Source organism: Saccoglossus kowalevskii, chromosome 6, assembly GCF_978046115.1.
Source record: "Saccoglossus kowalevskii chromosome 6, keSacKowa6.1, whole genome shotgun sequence".
Lineage (NCBI taxonomy): Eukaryota > Metazoa > Hemichordata > Enteropneusta > Harrimaniidae > Saccoglossus > Saccoglossus kowalevskii.
Window position 1 is genome coordinate 15,340,858 of NC_140646.1, and position 16,688 is coordinate 15,357,545.

At 36.2% G+C, this 16,688-nt stretch overlaps 1 protein-coding gene across 1 annotated transcript; it reads right to left on the bottom strand.

The window, feature by feature from the left end:
- Window positions 1-481: 481 nt before the first annotated feature.
- On the bottom strand, window positions 482-13,260 carry LOC102805584 (GPI-anchor transamidase component PIGU-like). The gene is made up of 11 exons (XM_085500752.1): window positions 13,126-13,260; window positions 11,338-11,402; window positions 7,811-7,945; window positions 7,305-7,408; window positions 6,973-7,073; window positions 6,205-6,302; window positions 5,948-6,102; window positions 5,574-5,717; window positions 5,156-5,280; window positions 1,474-1,616; window positions 482-1,051 (listed from the first exon to the last, which is right to left on the bottom strand). Exons 1-11 carry the CDS (start codon window positions 13,253-13,255, stop codon window positions 938-940), a joined length of 1,314 nt encoding a protein of 437 aa, XP_085356878.1. The 5' UTR covers window positions 13,256-13,260; the 3' UTR covers window positions 482-937.
- Between the last annotated feature and the right edge of the window lie 3,428 nt (window positions 13,261-16,688).

Genomic DNA, 16,688 nt, shown 5'->3' on the forward strand with positions numbered 1-16,688 from the left:
TAAAAAATAACGTCATCTGCAAAGTTTGAATAGTCAATTCAGGAGGAAATACATGAAATATCATGAAAGTTCTATGCTCACAGATGACAGATGGTGAATTTGTGTATCATTACCATGGATAGTAGGATTCTGAAAGGAGTCATTTTCACATAGAAACAAATATTGGTAAAAACACTAACACTTTTCCTCATATATGACCACAGATAAACTGCTAATTTTAGTATCAAATGTATACCACTGTGAGCATTACTTTGAATACACAAGTATATAATCTTGGTGAGTGTTTTTCAATGAAAAAGTAACAGCCAAACTTTTATAGTTATTGTGTCTTGGTGCTGGCTCTGCATAGTTTAGAGAGTAACTTTGAAAGATGAGAAAGCTGCCTGAAAAGTCACTTTGGAAAGCGAAAATGTTTCATGAATAAGTTCTGAACATTCAATAGCCCTACTATGACAGAGGTACTAAAACAGCTGCTAGTTGATTAAGTTGTATATCAAATACTTTATTTTGTACCATGACGTAATTCACATTAATACAATTGTGGTAAATAACCATGTGCCTATCGTCACATTGATTGCTTTATTGTATCTATAAATTGTACACAGTGATAACAGTTTTGATACTAATATAGAAAATAAAAAGGTACAACACTTTCCATAAACTGAATTGTGTAAATTGTCATCTGAATTTCAGTGACAATTTTTACTGAAATTCAATGGAAATTCATTTGCATAAAAAGTGAAAATATATCTTGAAATGCAGCATAATGTAGTGGTAACACAAACTGAAAAATCTATTTTAATTGTTGACTGCTCTACATATTTACATAGCAAATTTTTAAACAAAAACTGCCATATGAAAAGTCTAATAATACTACTCATTGAAAATAAAAGAAAACAAAAATTACATATTATAATAAATATATTAGGTCTCTTCATCACTCCAGTAAAATTGTGAGGGGTTTCCCATCTGGACCAATTTGCTTCACACCATGTGTTAAATCATACTCATGTCTCAAAAATGCATAAAGAAGATCTGTTACCAAGAAGATCTGTTGATATGAATAAAATTTTTCAGCATTAGAAAGTTTTAACTATTTGATAATAATTATCGTTCTTTCTTTCTAAATTATGAAGGGGATTATAACAATTTAACTTCTAATTATATCTCTAATACAAGGATGTATAAATATGGGCATGCAACCAATGTGATATGCAATCAAGATCTCATTTTCGAAGTCACATGATTTGCGAGACGTAACACAAAATTGAAAGACAAATTTCTATTCATAGAAATGCAATTGGCCGAGATCATGCATATTGCATAGTCCATTTGTTATGCATTTTTTTGTTGTTTCTATTTTCACAAGCAAACTTTTTCATGTGTCACTTGAAATCTTGGTCAGAATATTAAGTTTGATTGATGCATGCATAGAACTTGTACATTTTATTTATTTATACATGAAACACATACCTGAGCTGTTGTATAAACCAACGTCATTGCAAAGAAAAAGTTTGCATTAGCGCTACCAGAATAGATCCATAGATGCCACACTACAAATGCCAAGACTGATGATACAACATACATTACACCTACTACAAGACTGTTCTTCAGATCTGAAAAAAAAATGCAATAAATTGTAATATTTATAAAAGTTTGTTTGTCTGGTTTCAGAACATGATAGTTGAATGTTTTGTATCACCCTTGGTCATTAGATTCTTTAAATTTGGTAAATAAACCCCTTTTGTGTTTATGAAAATTAACTGCATTAGTTCAGTAGTTCACCAGCAGTTTTAAACCTTTATGTTCGTTCGTGTTTGCTGTAGTATAAGTTAATAACTGTATACACTGTCATATGTTTACAATTCATATAATATGTAAACTCACATCCATGTAACCATAATTATATGTGAATACGTGTAACCATACTTACATGTGAATACGTGTAACCATACTTACATGTGAATATGTGTAACCATACTTACATGTGAATACGTGCAACCATACTTACATGTGAATACGTGCAACCATACTTACATGTGAATATGTGTAACCATAATTATATGTGAATCTAGGTAACCATAATTACATGTGAATATGTGCAACCATAATTATATGTGAATCTGTGTAGCCATACTTACATGTGAATATGTGTAACCATACTTACATGTGAATATGTGCAACCATACTTACATGAGAATACGTGTAACCATAATTACATGTGAATACATGTAACCATAATTACATGTGAATACGTGTAGCCACACTTGCATGTGAGTACGTGTAACCATAATTACATGTGAATACGTGTAACCATAATTACATGTGAATACGTGCAACCATACTTACATGTGAATATGTGCAACCATACTTACATGAGAATACGTGTAACCATAATTACATGTGAATACGTGTAGCCACACTTGCATGTGAGTACGTGTAACCATAATTACATGTGAATACGTGTAACCATAATTACATGTGAATACGTGCAACCATACTTACATGTGAATACGTGCAACCATACTTACATGTGAATACGTGCAACCATACTTACATGTGAATACGTGCAACCATACTTACATGTGAATACGTGTAACCATACTTACATGTGAATACGTGCAACCATACTTACATGTGAATACGTGCAACCATAATTATATGTGAATCTAGGTAACCATAATTACATGTGAATACGTGTAACCATAATTACATGTGAATATGTGTAACCATACTTACATGTGAATATGTGCAACCATACTTACATGTGAATACGTGCAACCATACTTACATGTGAATACGTGCAACCATACTTACATGTGAATACGTGCAACCATACTTACATGTGAATACGTGCAACCATACTTACATGTGAATACGTGCAACCATACTTACATGTGAATACGTGCAACCATACTTACATGTGAATACGTGCAACCATACTTACATGTGAATACGTGCAACCATACTTACATGTGAATACGTGTAACCATACTTACATGTGAATACGTGCAACCATACTTACATGTGAATACGTGCAACCATACTTACATGTGAATACGTGCAACCATACTTACATGTGAATACGTGCAACCATACTTACATGTGAATACGTGCAACCATACTTACATGTGAATACGTGCAACCATACTTGCATGTGAATACGTGCAACCATACTTGCATGTGAATACGTGCAACCATACTTGCATGTGAATACGTGCAACCATACTTGCATGTGAATACGTGCAACCATACTTGCATGTGAATACGTGCAACCATACTTGCATGTGAATACGTGCAACCATACTTGCATGTGAATACGTGCAACCATACTTGCATGTGAATACGTGCAACCATACTTGCATGTGAATACGTGCAACCATACTTGCATGTGAATACGTGCAACCATACTTGCATGTGAATACGTGCAACCATACTTACATGTGAATACGTGCAACCATACTTACATGTGAATACGTGCAACCATACTTACATGTGAATACGTGCAACCATACTAACATGTGAATACGTGCAACCATACTTACATGTGAATACGTGCAACCATACTTACATGTGAATACGTGCAACCATACTTACATGTGAATACGTGCAACCATACTTACATGTGAATACGTGCAACCATACTTACATGTGAATACGTGCAACCATACTTACATGTGAATACGTGCAACCATACTTACATGTGAATACGTGCAACCATACTTACATGTGAATACGTGCAACCATACTTACATGTGAATACGTGCAACCACACTTACATGTGAATACGTGCAACCACACTTACATGTGAATACGTGCAACCACACTTACATGTGAATACGTGCAACCACACTTACATGTGAATACGTGCAACCACACTTACATGTGAATACGTGTAACCACACTTACATGTGAATACGTGTAACCACACTTACATGTGAATACGTGTAACCATACTTACATGTGAATACGTGTAACCATACTTACATGTGAATACGTGTAACCATACTTACATGTGAATACGTGTAACCATACTTACATGTGAATACGTGTAACCATACTTACATGTGAATACGTGTAACCATACTTACATGTGAACACGTGTAACCATACTTACATGTGAACACGTGTAACCATACTTATATGTGACCACGTGTAACCATACTCACATGTGAATACGTGTAACCATACTCACATGTGAATATGTGTAACCATAATTACATGTGAATACGTGTAACCATAATTACATGTGAATATGTGCAACCATAATTATATGTGAATCTGTGTAGCCATACTTACATGTGAATATGTGTAACCATACTTACATGTGAATATGTGCAACCATACTTACATGAGAATACGTGTAACCATAATTACATGTGAATACATGTAACCATAATTACATGTGAATACGTGTAACCACACTTACATGTGAATACGTGTAACCACACTTACATGTGAATACGTGTAACCATACTTACATGTGAATACGTGTAACCATACTTACATGTGAATATGTGTAACCATACTTACATGTGAATATGTGTAACCATACTTACATGTGAATATGTATAACCATAATTATGTGAATACGTGTAACCATAATTATATGTGAATCTGTTGTAACCATAATTATATGTGAATCTGTGTAACCATATTACATGTGAATAAGTGTAACCATACTTACATGTGAATCTGTGTAACCATACATACATGTGAATCTGTGTAACCATAATTACATGTGAATCTGTGTAACCATAATTACATGTGAATATGTGTAACCATATTTACATGTGAATACGTGTGACCATACTTACATGTGAACACGTGTAACCATACTTACATGTGAAAACGTGTAACCATAATTATGTGTGAATCTGTGTAACCATAATTACATGTGAATACGTGTAACCATACTTACACGTGAATATGTGTAACCATACTTACACGTGAATATGTGTAACCATACTTACATGTGAATATGTGTAACCATACTTACATGTGAATATGTGTAACCATACTTACATGTGAATACGTGTAATCATAGTTACATGTGAATATGTGTAACCATACTTACATGTGAGTACGTGTAACCATACTTACATGTGAATACTTGTAACCATACTTACATGAGAATACGTGTAACTATACTTACATGTGAATACGTGTGACCAAACTGGTAGTAATGCCAAATATATTACGGTATCACCAAATGATGGATATGATTTGAATATTGCAATTAAGGCACATTGTAAATACATTACAAGTAATGGATGATTTCTGTAAAAAATGGAACCAATAGCTTTAGTAAATGTCATGGTTTAATATGATCAGAAAGGGGCGTTTTATTGTCTAAACTGTCAACAAACTTCACAGGTAAGTGTCTGCCCGAAAAATAGTACAGGTACTTTTAGTTCACTTGCTGAAATTACATAAACTGGACGTTAGGTTTCAAAATAAATAAATGTTCGAATAAGGAATATAGTATATTATATAAAGGAATATGTGATAAGCATAAAAATCAAGACTTGGAATACATGCATTGTAAAACCTTGTTTAAAAAATGTACTTACTTGAGTTTTACGAGCAATGGTACAGTGTAGATGAATACATTGATTTGAAATACAAACAGGAAAAACACCCGAAAATGTTCAAACATTTCCGTAAAGAAATACCAAAACACTCCCATATTAGGTCTAAGATTTGGAACTGAGAGTCTGCAACAAGAAAAGCACAATTATAATGCATGTTGTTATGAATGATACAATTTTCTATATCAGAAGTGCATTTTTAATAAGGTACATTCAAACCAGACAAGTTAGCTCCCATCATGCATCACAGAGAAACTAACTTTTTAGATAAAAACGCGATTCTAAAACGGGTCCATGAGTAATGCAGCTTTGATCACATAGATTGAACCATATCAAAGAGTGCAAAATATACTTACATAAAACCATATGTTGAATACAGGAAATCAGCTGATGAAAACATTAAATAGGATAACAGTAGTAACCATGCCAGCCAGACAACAAATACACATATAGTTTTTGCTATGGAAACCATAATTTTGGGAGATTTGTAATCAATATCCAACTTATCCTTCTAAAAAAAAATAGGAAACAAGATTAAATGTGGAAAAAAAATACCACAGAGCTAGAAACACTACACGGGATACAGGTCTTATCAGGATGGTATGACACTTACCTGTGCTAGAAACACTGCACATGGTGCAATTAACATAGCAGGGTAAAGTGATTGATATGTTGCTATGGCAATGGCTAATGTTGATATTGCTCTATTTCCTATGAAACAAAGAATATAGATATGAACATAAATTTTGATTCATTTGGCAAGTATAGATCACCATTTTATGCTTTAGACATTCCCCAATACCTCTGTTCTGAGAAGGTAGATACATAATTTCTTGTTTTGTCATAAAAATTTAAACTCATCGGACAAAAAAAAAAATATGTATAAAGTTGTGCTTCTTCGTCTTAGGGAAGAGTGAAAAATGACATAGTGACAGGGTTTTATTTAATCTTTTGTATTACCAATAACAACGTTTTAGGTTTATTGAACAATGCTTTCAAATACATACACTAAAGGTTGATTTTGATGAACAAAACTTTATCTGAAAAAGAAAACAAACATTTTCCTATTCTACTGTATGTGGCACATTTACTGGTACAAAAATAAAATGCCTGAGAAGCAGGTTACAATTAAAATGATGTGCATGATGCTGTTAAGCCAATGTTTTTTTTGTTTTTGTACTTATGCGTCAGATGACCATAGTGTGTCATTATTTGCAAACAAGTGCCTACCCATGAGCCTCTGCGTTTTTAGCGTGTGTTGTTATCGTCGGCTGGGAACTTAATTCCTGTGCGTGCACATATGACGACCCTCTCGCTTTAATCATTTCCTCATTAATATAAAATTTTCAAAGTAACCAGTATCACCATGGTGATGTCTTACCTTTTAATGTATACAGTATTGCTATAGTGATGGCTAAATTATTGAGCAAGATTGTTGATTTAGCAACACAGGTTGCTATGGTGTAAGGGTTTAATAAATACCTGAAAGATGAAAAAATGTAATGAATTATATATGGTACCTGTCAAACCACATCAACTCCCCCCCCCCAGAAAAAACATATTTTTTTATAATTTTAGGGAGTTAGGAAATTATATACATATAGTTCAAAACAAAAGAAGAAAAATACAAAAAATCATAACCCTAAATCAATATCCATTACATTAATTAATCTTTAGTTTTTGATGCAACAACTGAATAATTGGAATACTTACAAGGCAGCTACTTGATCAGGAATTTCACACAAATTAGAAAACTTTATCAATATAGTGTTAGCATCTTTAGCAATTTTCTTTCTCATAGATATTTGTCTGTCATACTATAAATACAAACAACAACAACAACAACAACAAAAATAAATAAATTAATTTATTTATTTATTTGAAACATTTAAATTGTGAAATTATATATATAATTATATAAATATGGGAATGGGTTTTTGTATCAATAGTGGATAAATAATTCATTGAATTAATTTTAATATTGTTTAATGTTTTAGAGAAGACAGTAAAAGCAAATTTAAATGAATGAATTGAAAATTTTTGATTTTCATCACAAAGCTTTATAGAATTAGGTATACTTCTGTATAACACTTTGCATTTTGATTGTGATTATACAAGTGTTTACCTAGTCCAATGTTGGTCATTCATTCCTCTCACACTCCTTTTATGGATATAGTCCTGTATGTATTCGACTACGTAGGATTTATAGAGTTTCTTACCAGAAGTTTACCAGTTGATGAAGCAATGCATCGTAATAACCATGCAATGTATAAATCAACGATGATAAAAACAACAGACACATATTCAGCAGAAATGTTTTTCATATAGTGGAACATCAGAAGAGCCAGTGGTGTCTATAAAATAAAACAAAGTCATAGATTACTTTATTGCAAATGTAAAGATTATGTCTAGATTACGGGAAGATTATCAAATTGAGATCTTTTGATTCAAATTTGAAAACGGTAGTTAGTTAAACATGTAAAAAACACTCAATTCAGAGGCTCAAAAAAAATTGTTTTTCTAAAAGTTAATGTTAATTTGCAACTTTTTGTGCTGCAGGGGTGGGGGTGCACCTAAATGTACCATTTCTTTCTACATTTTAGGACCAGAAACATATCTTTTTTTTGCCTTGCAAATCAAAGACACTAGAAAACAAGGAACATACACCTCCAGCAAACATGTAAGGTAAGTAACGAAAGTTCCGTGCAACGTCTTTTTTGGGAAATGGTCCGCTGTGCAAACAGATTTTTTGGCATCCCGCATCGTCACATGATAACATTTTCTTTCTACGTCATGAATGAATGAGTGGCCAAGGTAGCAATTGACTTTGTCTATGTTTTTTGTGGGACCCTTTTTCAGCCAAATTTAGGCAGAGGGTTCTCTGAACCTGCCTATTCACATAGTTCATACCCACCATAGACTCCGCTCAGTCAAAATGACTATTTTGAACTGTAGGCATTAATCAGTGATTCTGCCAATGACGGATATAGAATCTAGGTCAGGGGAAGCCCCAAGACCCCAAGATTCTTTTCCCTTATGTCACAAACCATGTGGCCGAGGCTGGCTAATCACTCTGGTTCCTTTCTCTCCGCCTCGAAGACTTAGACCAATGCTACGGAAAGAGTGGGGTGGTTGGGGGGGGACCCGGAGTTTATGGTGGGTATGAACTATGTGAATAGGCGGATTTGGAGAACTCTCTGCCTAAATTCACTATGTTCAATTACCCACCATAGACTCCAGTCAGTCAAAATGACTATTTTGAACTGTAGGCAGAGTCAGACGCCAATAGGTGGCGGGTTTTCCGAGCAAACAGAAAAATGATGAAAGTCTTCTCCAAGTCCAGGATGAAACACTCAACAATAATCACTCAACACCTTAGTTAAGACGCAAAAAGGGTGGTGTCTTACCTTGCCTGTGCTGTCCCCGGAGCAAGAAGCCAAAATGCTGCTACGTGACAGGATTCGGTGTGCCCGAGAAAGCTAGACCCCAACCCAATTCTGGGGGTAGTAAGCTTTCGAAGTAAAGACCGAAACAGTGAGGGCATAGGCCGAAAAGTGGGACCTGGGAGCTTCCAGGGAGAGCTGATGGTAGAGAAATCTGTCCGCAAAAAATGCCGAGACTGTTTGGGCTGGGTCAGCAAACCAAGTCTGACCCGCTAAGACGGGACCCAACCTAAAGAGACTCTCCTCAATGGATTCGGTGTCTCTTAGTTGGTAGTTGATAAAGAAGTTCTGCGTTCTCCAGAAGCCTGCCCTCCGTGTGTGCTCGAGGGGGGGGGGGGGGGCTGACGGTAGCACTAGTGAGTTGGCAATCACACAGACCTCATGTGCTTGTACTTTGTGTCTCTGCAAGCTCTGTGTTGAGGAAGTTAAAGTATTATAGATCTCTAATACAGTCGCAGTAAACCACCTGCTTATAGAAGTTGGGGAGGCCGGCCTATCCTGCCAGCCTGGGCTGTAACACAAAGACATGTGCCTGGCACCCCGTCCTGAATCCTTACTACGGTTTGGTAGCAACTCCGTGCTTGAACCGGGCAGAGAAGCAATTCATCCTGACCTCCCAGCCGACAAAATTTGACAGTCAGGGGATGACAATCGGGTGAGGATCGTGTCCTGGGATTTTGGTTCGTGGAGAGAAACTCAATTCGTGTCTTTAGCACAACTTGATTGTCCATAACGGCGATACATCATCCAAGAAGAACAATGCCCCCAGCTCTGGCTGATGCCTACCTGAGGCGAGGGCCAGTAGGAAGACTATTTTCCACGTCAAAAATCTGAGTGGTGCTGATCGGAGAGGCTCAAAAGGGCGTCTTGTTGCTTAGAGCGGACAACACAACCGATAAGTCCCAGTTGGGCGGTTCCCTTGTATGGGGTCTCAGCATCTGGAAAGCAGTAAATAGTCTCATAATAATAGGACAATCGGCTAGTCTTGTTCCCGTACGTTCTCAATGGTGGGGGGACAAGGCCGACCTGTAGCCAACGATCGCTGCGTTGGACAAACCCACTTCATCAAACAAGTGGACGGAGGAGCCTGCTACCTGGCCAATAGAGGGATGGTATGGATCAATCTCCCTTCCGCTACAACCTAGAAATGTAGGCCATGTTGGTGGAATCCCTGTTCGTCCTGGCCAGGATGTTGGCAGCCCGCTCAGATAAGGCTTTCGTATGTGAGGGTCTAATGAGAGCCTCTATGCGTGTATGTGATACCCGCTGGGCTAGTTGGTAGTGCGCCGTCTTTTAATTAACGTTTCTGTTACTTTTTCTCAAAAAGTTCACAGATGTTTGTTATTTTATGCAAAATACAACAAGCAAAAATTGTGATTCTTAGTTTCACTGAGTTGACAAAAAAATGTAAACTAAACTTTTTGAAAACCTAATTACTAATCTTTTAGTTAACGTAGCTCGTAGCGCAGTTTGTGGCCTAATTTGCATATTCTCAAATTACACTCATTAATGTAAATCAGGAGGTTTCGTTGCAAATAAACAATTCAAGATAAGACGTAATTTAATCTAATTGGATTAACGATTGATTAAAACGGATCCCAACAGACGTTACATCGTAGAAAAGACTGAGTTGCTTGTCCCTTTTTTCTTGTGTCTTTGATCAAATGTGGTCTAAAGCACCAGACACCACAAAAATATACTGTGATGATGTGTTGTTCTAATTGTTATCCATATTAAAAGTTTAATGACAAACAGATAAAAATTACTCTAACATCAAACATTTTTTTGATCATTATTATTCACAGAAACCCCCAAAACAAGATGGTTGATTCATAGTAAAGTGCATAGTATAGCCAATGAAAGTAAACTTAATGATATATTGTATTCCATGCCATCATGTTATGCAAAAGCGTAATGGTTTATCAACATCAAGACATACTCAGACATGTACATCAATATCAAGGCAATCTTTATGTGTAAAGAATTCGTCAAGTTTTATAGCTCCTAACTTATTGAGCAATTTTTAGAAGTGGCAACTAATCATTAATGAGTGATGCCATCTTGAAACATGCTCAAGTTTAGACATCTACATATCACAAGCTGCAATGTTCTATGATATCATCAGTTTTATTTTCAGTTAGTTAATAAACAGCACTGCTGCTTTCCCTAGTCAGTTACTACCTGTTACTATACATAACATTTGTTACATTGTATTTATAACATTCAGTGATTGCCATCTCTACTTTGACACCTACATCTATGAGTACAAAGACATTGGTGTAATATACATGTAGCCAACTTACCTCATGAAACACATCCCCAGAGTACGGTGAAATACCATTTTCAAATAATGAAAGACCTTCAGTGACTGTAAAAAAAACCAAAAAACATCTAATATCGGTATTCATCATTTTGGGCAACACCACTTCGTTACTACCTGTACATCTTGAAATCATCAATTCATGTGTAAGCCAAAAAACCTTGACATTCGCAGGTCAAGCACATCACTGATCTATGTCTACACCAGTTTTATTATTAGTAAATTGAAAAACTGTTCGTCTGCATTCGTTCTACATTTTCCTTGGTTATTCTTTGTATGCATGATGTGATATGATGTTGCTATGAAAAAGAATTTAATTGGTGGCCATCTTGGTGTACAAAGTAAACACTTTCACGCTAATCAGTGAAAACACATTGAGTACACAAGCTGATATTGCCAGACTGAATGTTTTGAGCCCCATTGACGTCACATGCATACTAGTGATACCTTTAGTAATGCTAGTTATCACCACAAGACACTTCACTGAATTCAAGAGAACAATGCTTTTAAAGTTGTGCAATGCACTGTAATCTTGTTTTAATGATTCAATTAGTTTGAAAATTGGGTTTATTATGAGTGGAATGTCATTACAAAGGGAAATTCATTATAAATGTGTTCATTACAGTATACATATTCGTTTCTGGTCATCCCCAGTGTCTGCACATACCTGGGTGCTACCAGTAATTATTAAAATCAAAACCAGAAATCCCTATTTTACTGCTATAGCGTACGAGTCAACACGCATGTCCTCCTGTTATAATATTGAATGCAGTTTCAGCTTGTGACCCAATAGCTCTCAAGAAATAACCTACATTGTTATGTTAATAATAATTTATTAATTTATGTTAGTGTTTGCAGTAATTTGTGAAAGTATGAACAATTCAAGATGCCAATAAAAACAGTTATCTCTTAACAAATTCTCTTTTATGTGTTTGCAGGACATTAAATTTTGAAGCAGTAAATTGGTTTCCAGGGTGTGGGTGCTGGATGAATCACCAATTTCCTGGGTGTTTGCACTGTCCTTCCATTATGCTAAAATATAAGTGTTTTTATAATATATTATAAGTGTAATTTGCCTCATACATTTTACAAACAAGTATCTATGTCCTACTTTCGTTGTACATTTCTATTACAAATAATTGATATAAACACTTCTTTAAACATTACGGGTATTTATACCAAACAACCAATGCCATAATGTTCTTTATTAACTGGGGCCAAAAGGGAATATGACCGGAATGTCAAGCAATAGTATGTGGTTTGGGTAGTTACCCAACGACAATGGTGATTAAGATTGTCCTATGATGAGAGACCAAATCTGTAGTTGACCCTGAACCCACAGCGTGGACAAAGTGGGTATTTTTTCATTCAGCCATCAGCTGCCCACTCAAACACGGCCATGGATCCTACAAAACAGGGTGGACGCGTAAAATAGAATACGCAGAATGTGCGTGTGTACACCAGCAATAACAGTACATGTACTTCAATTTTCCCTGGACACAACAATTTAATCAAATTGCGCCACATTGAGGTGTAAACGGATAAATGTAGGATTTGGTAGTTACTAGTTTGTCTATGGTTCATCAGTTTGATCCAAAACAGTGCGCATCAATTTGCGGCGCATCCATGGCGGTGTTCGAATTGGCAGCAAAAACCGAATGTACATTCGCCCACTTTTACGGAGCCGTGGATCCGGGGCCAATGTTCTGTGGCTCCGGTGGAAGTTCATGAAAATAACTAGCCTAACTATTTCTCCAGTAAATTGTCATACCTCCGTCCCAGGATGTAATTGGTGTTACTATCTCTACTCGATTCGACAACCACTCAGCAACAGACGATCGCAGCAGTAGAAAACGAACTCCGACAGCCAAGAGTCCAATTACAATTATGGGCGCCGCCATTTTGAACAACCAGTTAATGGGTTGGTTGTTTGTTTGCTCTTTACTCAAACATATACTAGTAATCCCGAACCCTGTCTCGCCGATTTGACAAGATTCAAACCAATTGCAAGCGGTTGTATTTCATCTTTTCGGCGATTATTTCGCACAATATATATGTAAATTAAATATCAGTGTTTTTTTTTTTTCCGTCGGATCAGAGCTTGATATTTTTATTTATTAAATGTAACATAATCACCTACATTAATAATACGGAAGGAACAATTTGACTAAATGTTAGTACTGCATACAACATAAACATAAATCACTATGATCGTTTTTTCTATTCATGAAAGTAGAAACAAAATATAAGAAAGCACAGCGGCGTATTTTTCACTGCTGAAGCGCCCCCAACGCCAATGTATCGGAAAAAAACACTCACCGCAGCGAGCGCTTGGCGCAGTTGAATCTGCCTTCCACACATTGCATTACTCTGTGCAAGTCCCCCTTTATCAGAGGGACAAAACTGTGTTGGTCGTCGATCAAAGACCACCGTGAACGATATGTAAACCCCATCTTAGACAAATCGCTGAATCTAGGGCCGCATGTTCCCACAGCGTTATTACAAGAGCCCTTGAGTATACTTGATTCAAGTTCAGAACACTTCGCCCATTATTCCAGCAAATGACTGGCAGTCTGTGATAGTTGACGTATGGAGAATACGTTAAAAAGGCGTTCCAACTCAGAAAATTACTAATATTTGCACATCATTGCAAGAAGTGGAAGTGGTTGGAATATGCCTACAACAAATTCAGTTCTGAATCAGTTTGTGTGAGATTTTTTTCAAAGTTAAACTGTTTTCAATTGCTCAAAATCCGCTCTTCGCGCTCACTCTAGGTACAGTCAAGTCCCAACTAAATACCGCACGCTGTGGGTCATCTATTGACACGCACCGAATATAGATCACCACTCAAGTGATTATCATCTGTGGGGTCAACCACTCATGACGAAAACATACTTAAACCGATAATATTTTATTGGTGACAGATATTTATCACATTGTGACCTTGAAATGAACTGTCAGGCGACATTTTAAGTGTCCGACTTCATCCATTTGGCGATATATTATTAGGGTACAGCATGCCTGGAACGGAGCCCCATTTTTTCGAGTACATCGTGGTTGGATGCGGTGGAATCGGTAGCGCCGCTGTATATTGGTTGTCAAAAAGAGCCAGCCGAGGTAATTGTCGCCACGGTTTGTCTAATTAGCGTGTAACGTAAAAGAAATGATGCAGATATTATTCTATTATATCGGCTATCAATGTGTTCGCGAATATATCATTCTAGCATGCGAGCTAGATTGAACTTTTGTCTTAATATGAGCGTCCAGGGTTTTAATTGTCGGAAAACGGCCAGAGAGTACAGACAAGGGTAAATCTGTTTCGCAAAGGCCTGTGGGAGATTTTTGTACCTCAAATAAACAGCCTGTGACCTACAACATTTATGCACATTGTATAATGTCCGGATAGGGGCTGACCATTAGAAAACTTGGGATGATATAATAGAAAATTTGATAACAATATATAAACAACAAATTCAGATATTATTCTTGATGAATTGACTGCAAAATGTTAAAAAAACATATCTGTATCTAAAAGATTATTGAAACCAACGTGAAAGACAGAATTTGTACACTATTTTAACCTAGCACCACGCAGAAATTATAATAGTTCATTCGTTACGACACGTGATACAAAATGGATAAGGATGGTCACTTGGACCACGTGGTTTATCTCATGCAGGTCATTCATCGATAAACTAACATATTTTTTGTGTTGGCATTTAAATAAATGTGTATGTACACTGTGTTCAATCATATATTGACATATATTGTGCGTGTGATTGACTTACAGGTGTTCTTGGACTGGAACAATTTCAACTAGGACATAGTAATGGCGGATCAGAGGACCACTCACGAATAATGTTAGTATTGCATCATGGGTATCGAACGATAAGAAGTAAAATGGATGATAACATTTTGCTTAATAATATCGTAAACTTAAAAAAACGTGTTTGCAGGTCACCACTATAGTAAGTGTTAGATGGAAAAGAAATGAAACAAAAAATATCCACACCGATTGTATCAGTTACGGAACGATTACTAAGCTTGTTGGTTGCATGCAACGAACATGCTATGAGTACACATGTCTATGTTTACAAATCTAGTTTAAGTTCTCATTACCTACCCACCCAATCTCGACATTTGAAGATGAATATATTGGTCAAATTTGCAAGGTGGGAATGCAAATTTAATTAATGTTATTCCAATAACTTATTATACAGACGTCTGCTGTACCATGATGAGTGTTACACAAAGTTGGCACCGCATGCGTTCACGGCGTATGACGAGGTTGAAAAAGAGTCTGGCATAAAATTAGTATATAAATGCGGAGGACTGAAGTTTGCTAGAAACGACGAACCTGAAGGGAAACATCTACTTGAACATCATGCCAAGTCAATGGATGAGCAGAATATTCCGTGAGTTCACTAGTGTTTGTATCAAGCATATTGGGCGTATCAACATCAAATAGATAGACAGTAAATATATTATAAAATAAACTTCGATGTTATCACTTTCTTGCATATTAATTGACGTGATGACATCATCGGAGTAGATGTATAGTTTATTTTGATTTACTATCCCTCTGAGTGACGTCAGCCCTATGTATATATACACAAGTGGATACGTCTTTGGATAGTGGTGACATAATTTCTCGTGTAAATCAGTCATATGACGTCATCCTCATGTATATCAGTCATATGACGTCATCCCCATGTATGACAATACAGTGTGAAAATAACATAAAATCTACTTATGGCGTTATATTATCCAATGATATATCCAATAAAAATAAATGTTGTCATACCAGTCTATTCACAATCTAATGATCAAGTGTGGCATCATCTTCATGTGTAAGCAGGACGTCATATCATGTATACAATCAATGCCTAAGTATGACGTCATCTTTATGATAGTCCGTACGGGAGATTCGTACGGGTCCCCATCACTCTTCAAATAACCCTATCAACTTACCCAAAAATAGTTGAAATATGTACGACAAACAACTTAGCCATAGGACGTAATAATTAGTCGAATATCAATTGAACCCAGGGGAAGTAAAATCGTTTTTATAACATTGAATCATGATAGCCCCTCGCTATATGAAAATGTTCGTAGGGACTTCACTGAAAAGTTTGATAACTCGCCGTACGAATATTGTTAGCGCCCGCTGTATGTTTACGAATCAACCTAATGACTAGTAATGATATACCTGTATATGTCTTTCCATCTCCCCAACACGTGTTTTCATACAATGTCTTACCTTTTTTGTCAATTGTGCCATCACCCAAAATGGTATTACTTACCAATCTGTCAAATGATCCCGGGTAATGTCTA

Bases quoted from the DNA above. Each gene is read 5' to 3' on its own strand.
- LOC102805584 (XM_085500752.1), bottom strand. From the start codon at position 13,255: ATGGCGGCGCCCATAATTGTAATTGGACTCTTGGCTGTCGGAGTTCGT. The intron at 7,409-7,810 runs GTAAGAAACTCT...TTGTATTTATAG, and splicing joins CATCAACTGGTAAACTTCTG to TATGACAGACAAATATCTAT. The intron at 5,281-5,573 runs GTAAGTACATTT...CATTTTTTACAG, and splicing joins CCATTGCTCGTAAAACTCAA to AAATCATCCATTACTTGTAA.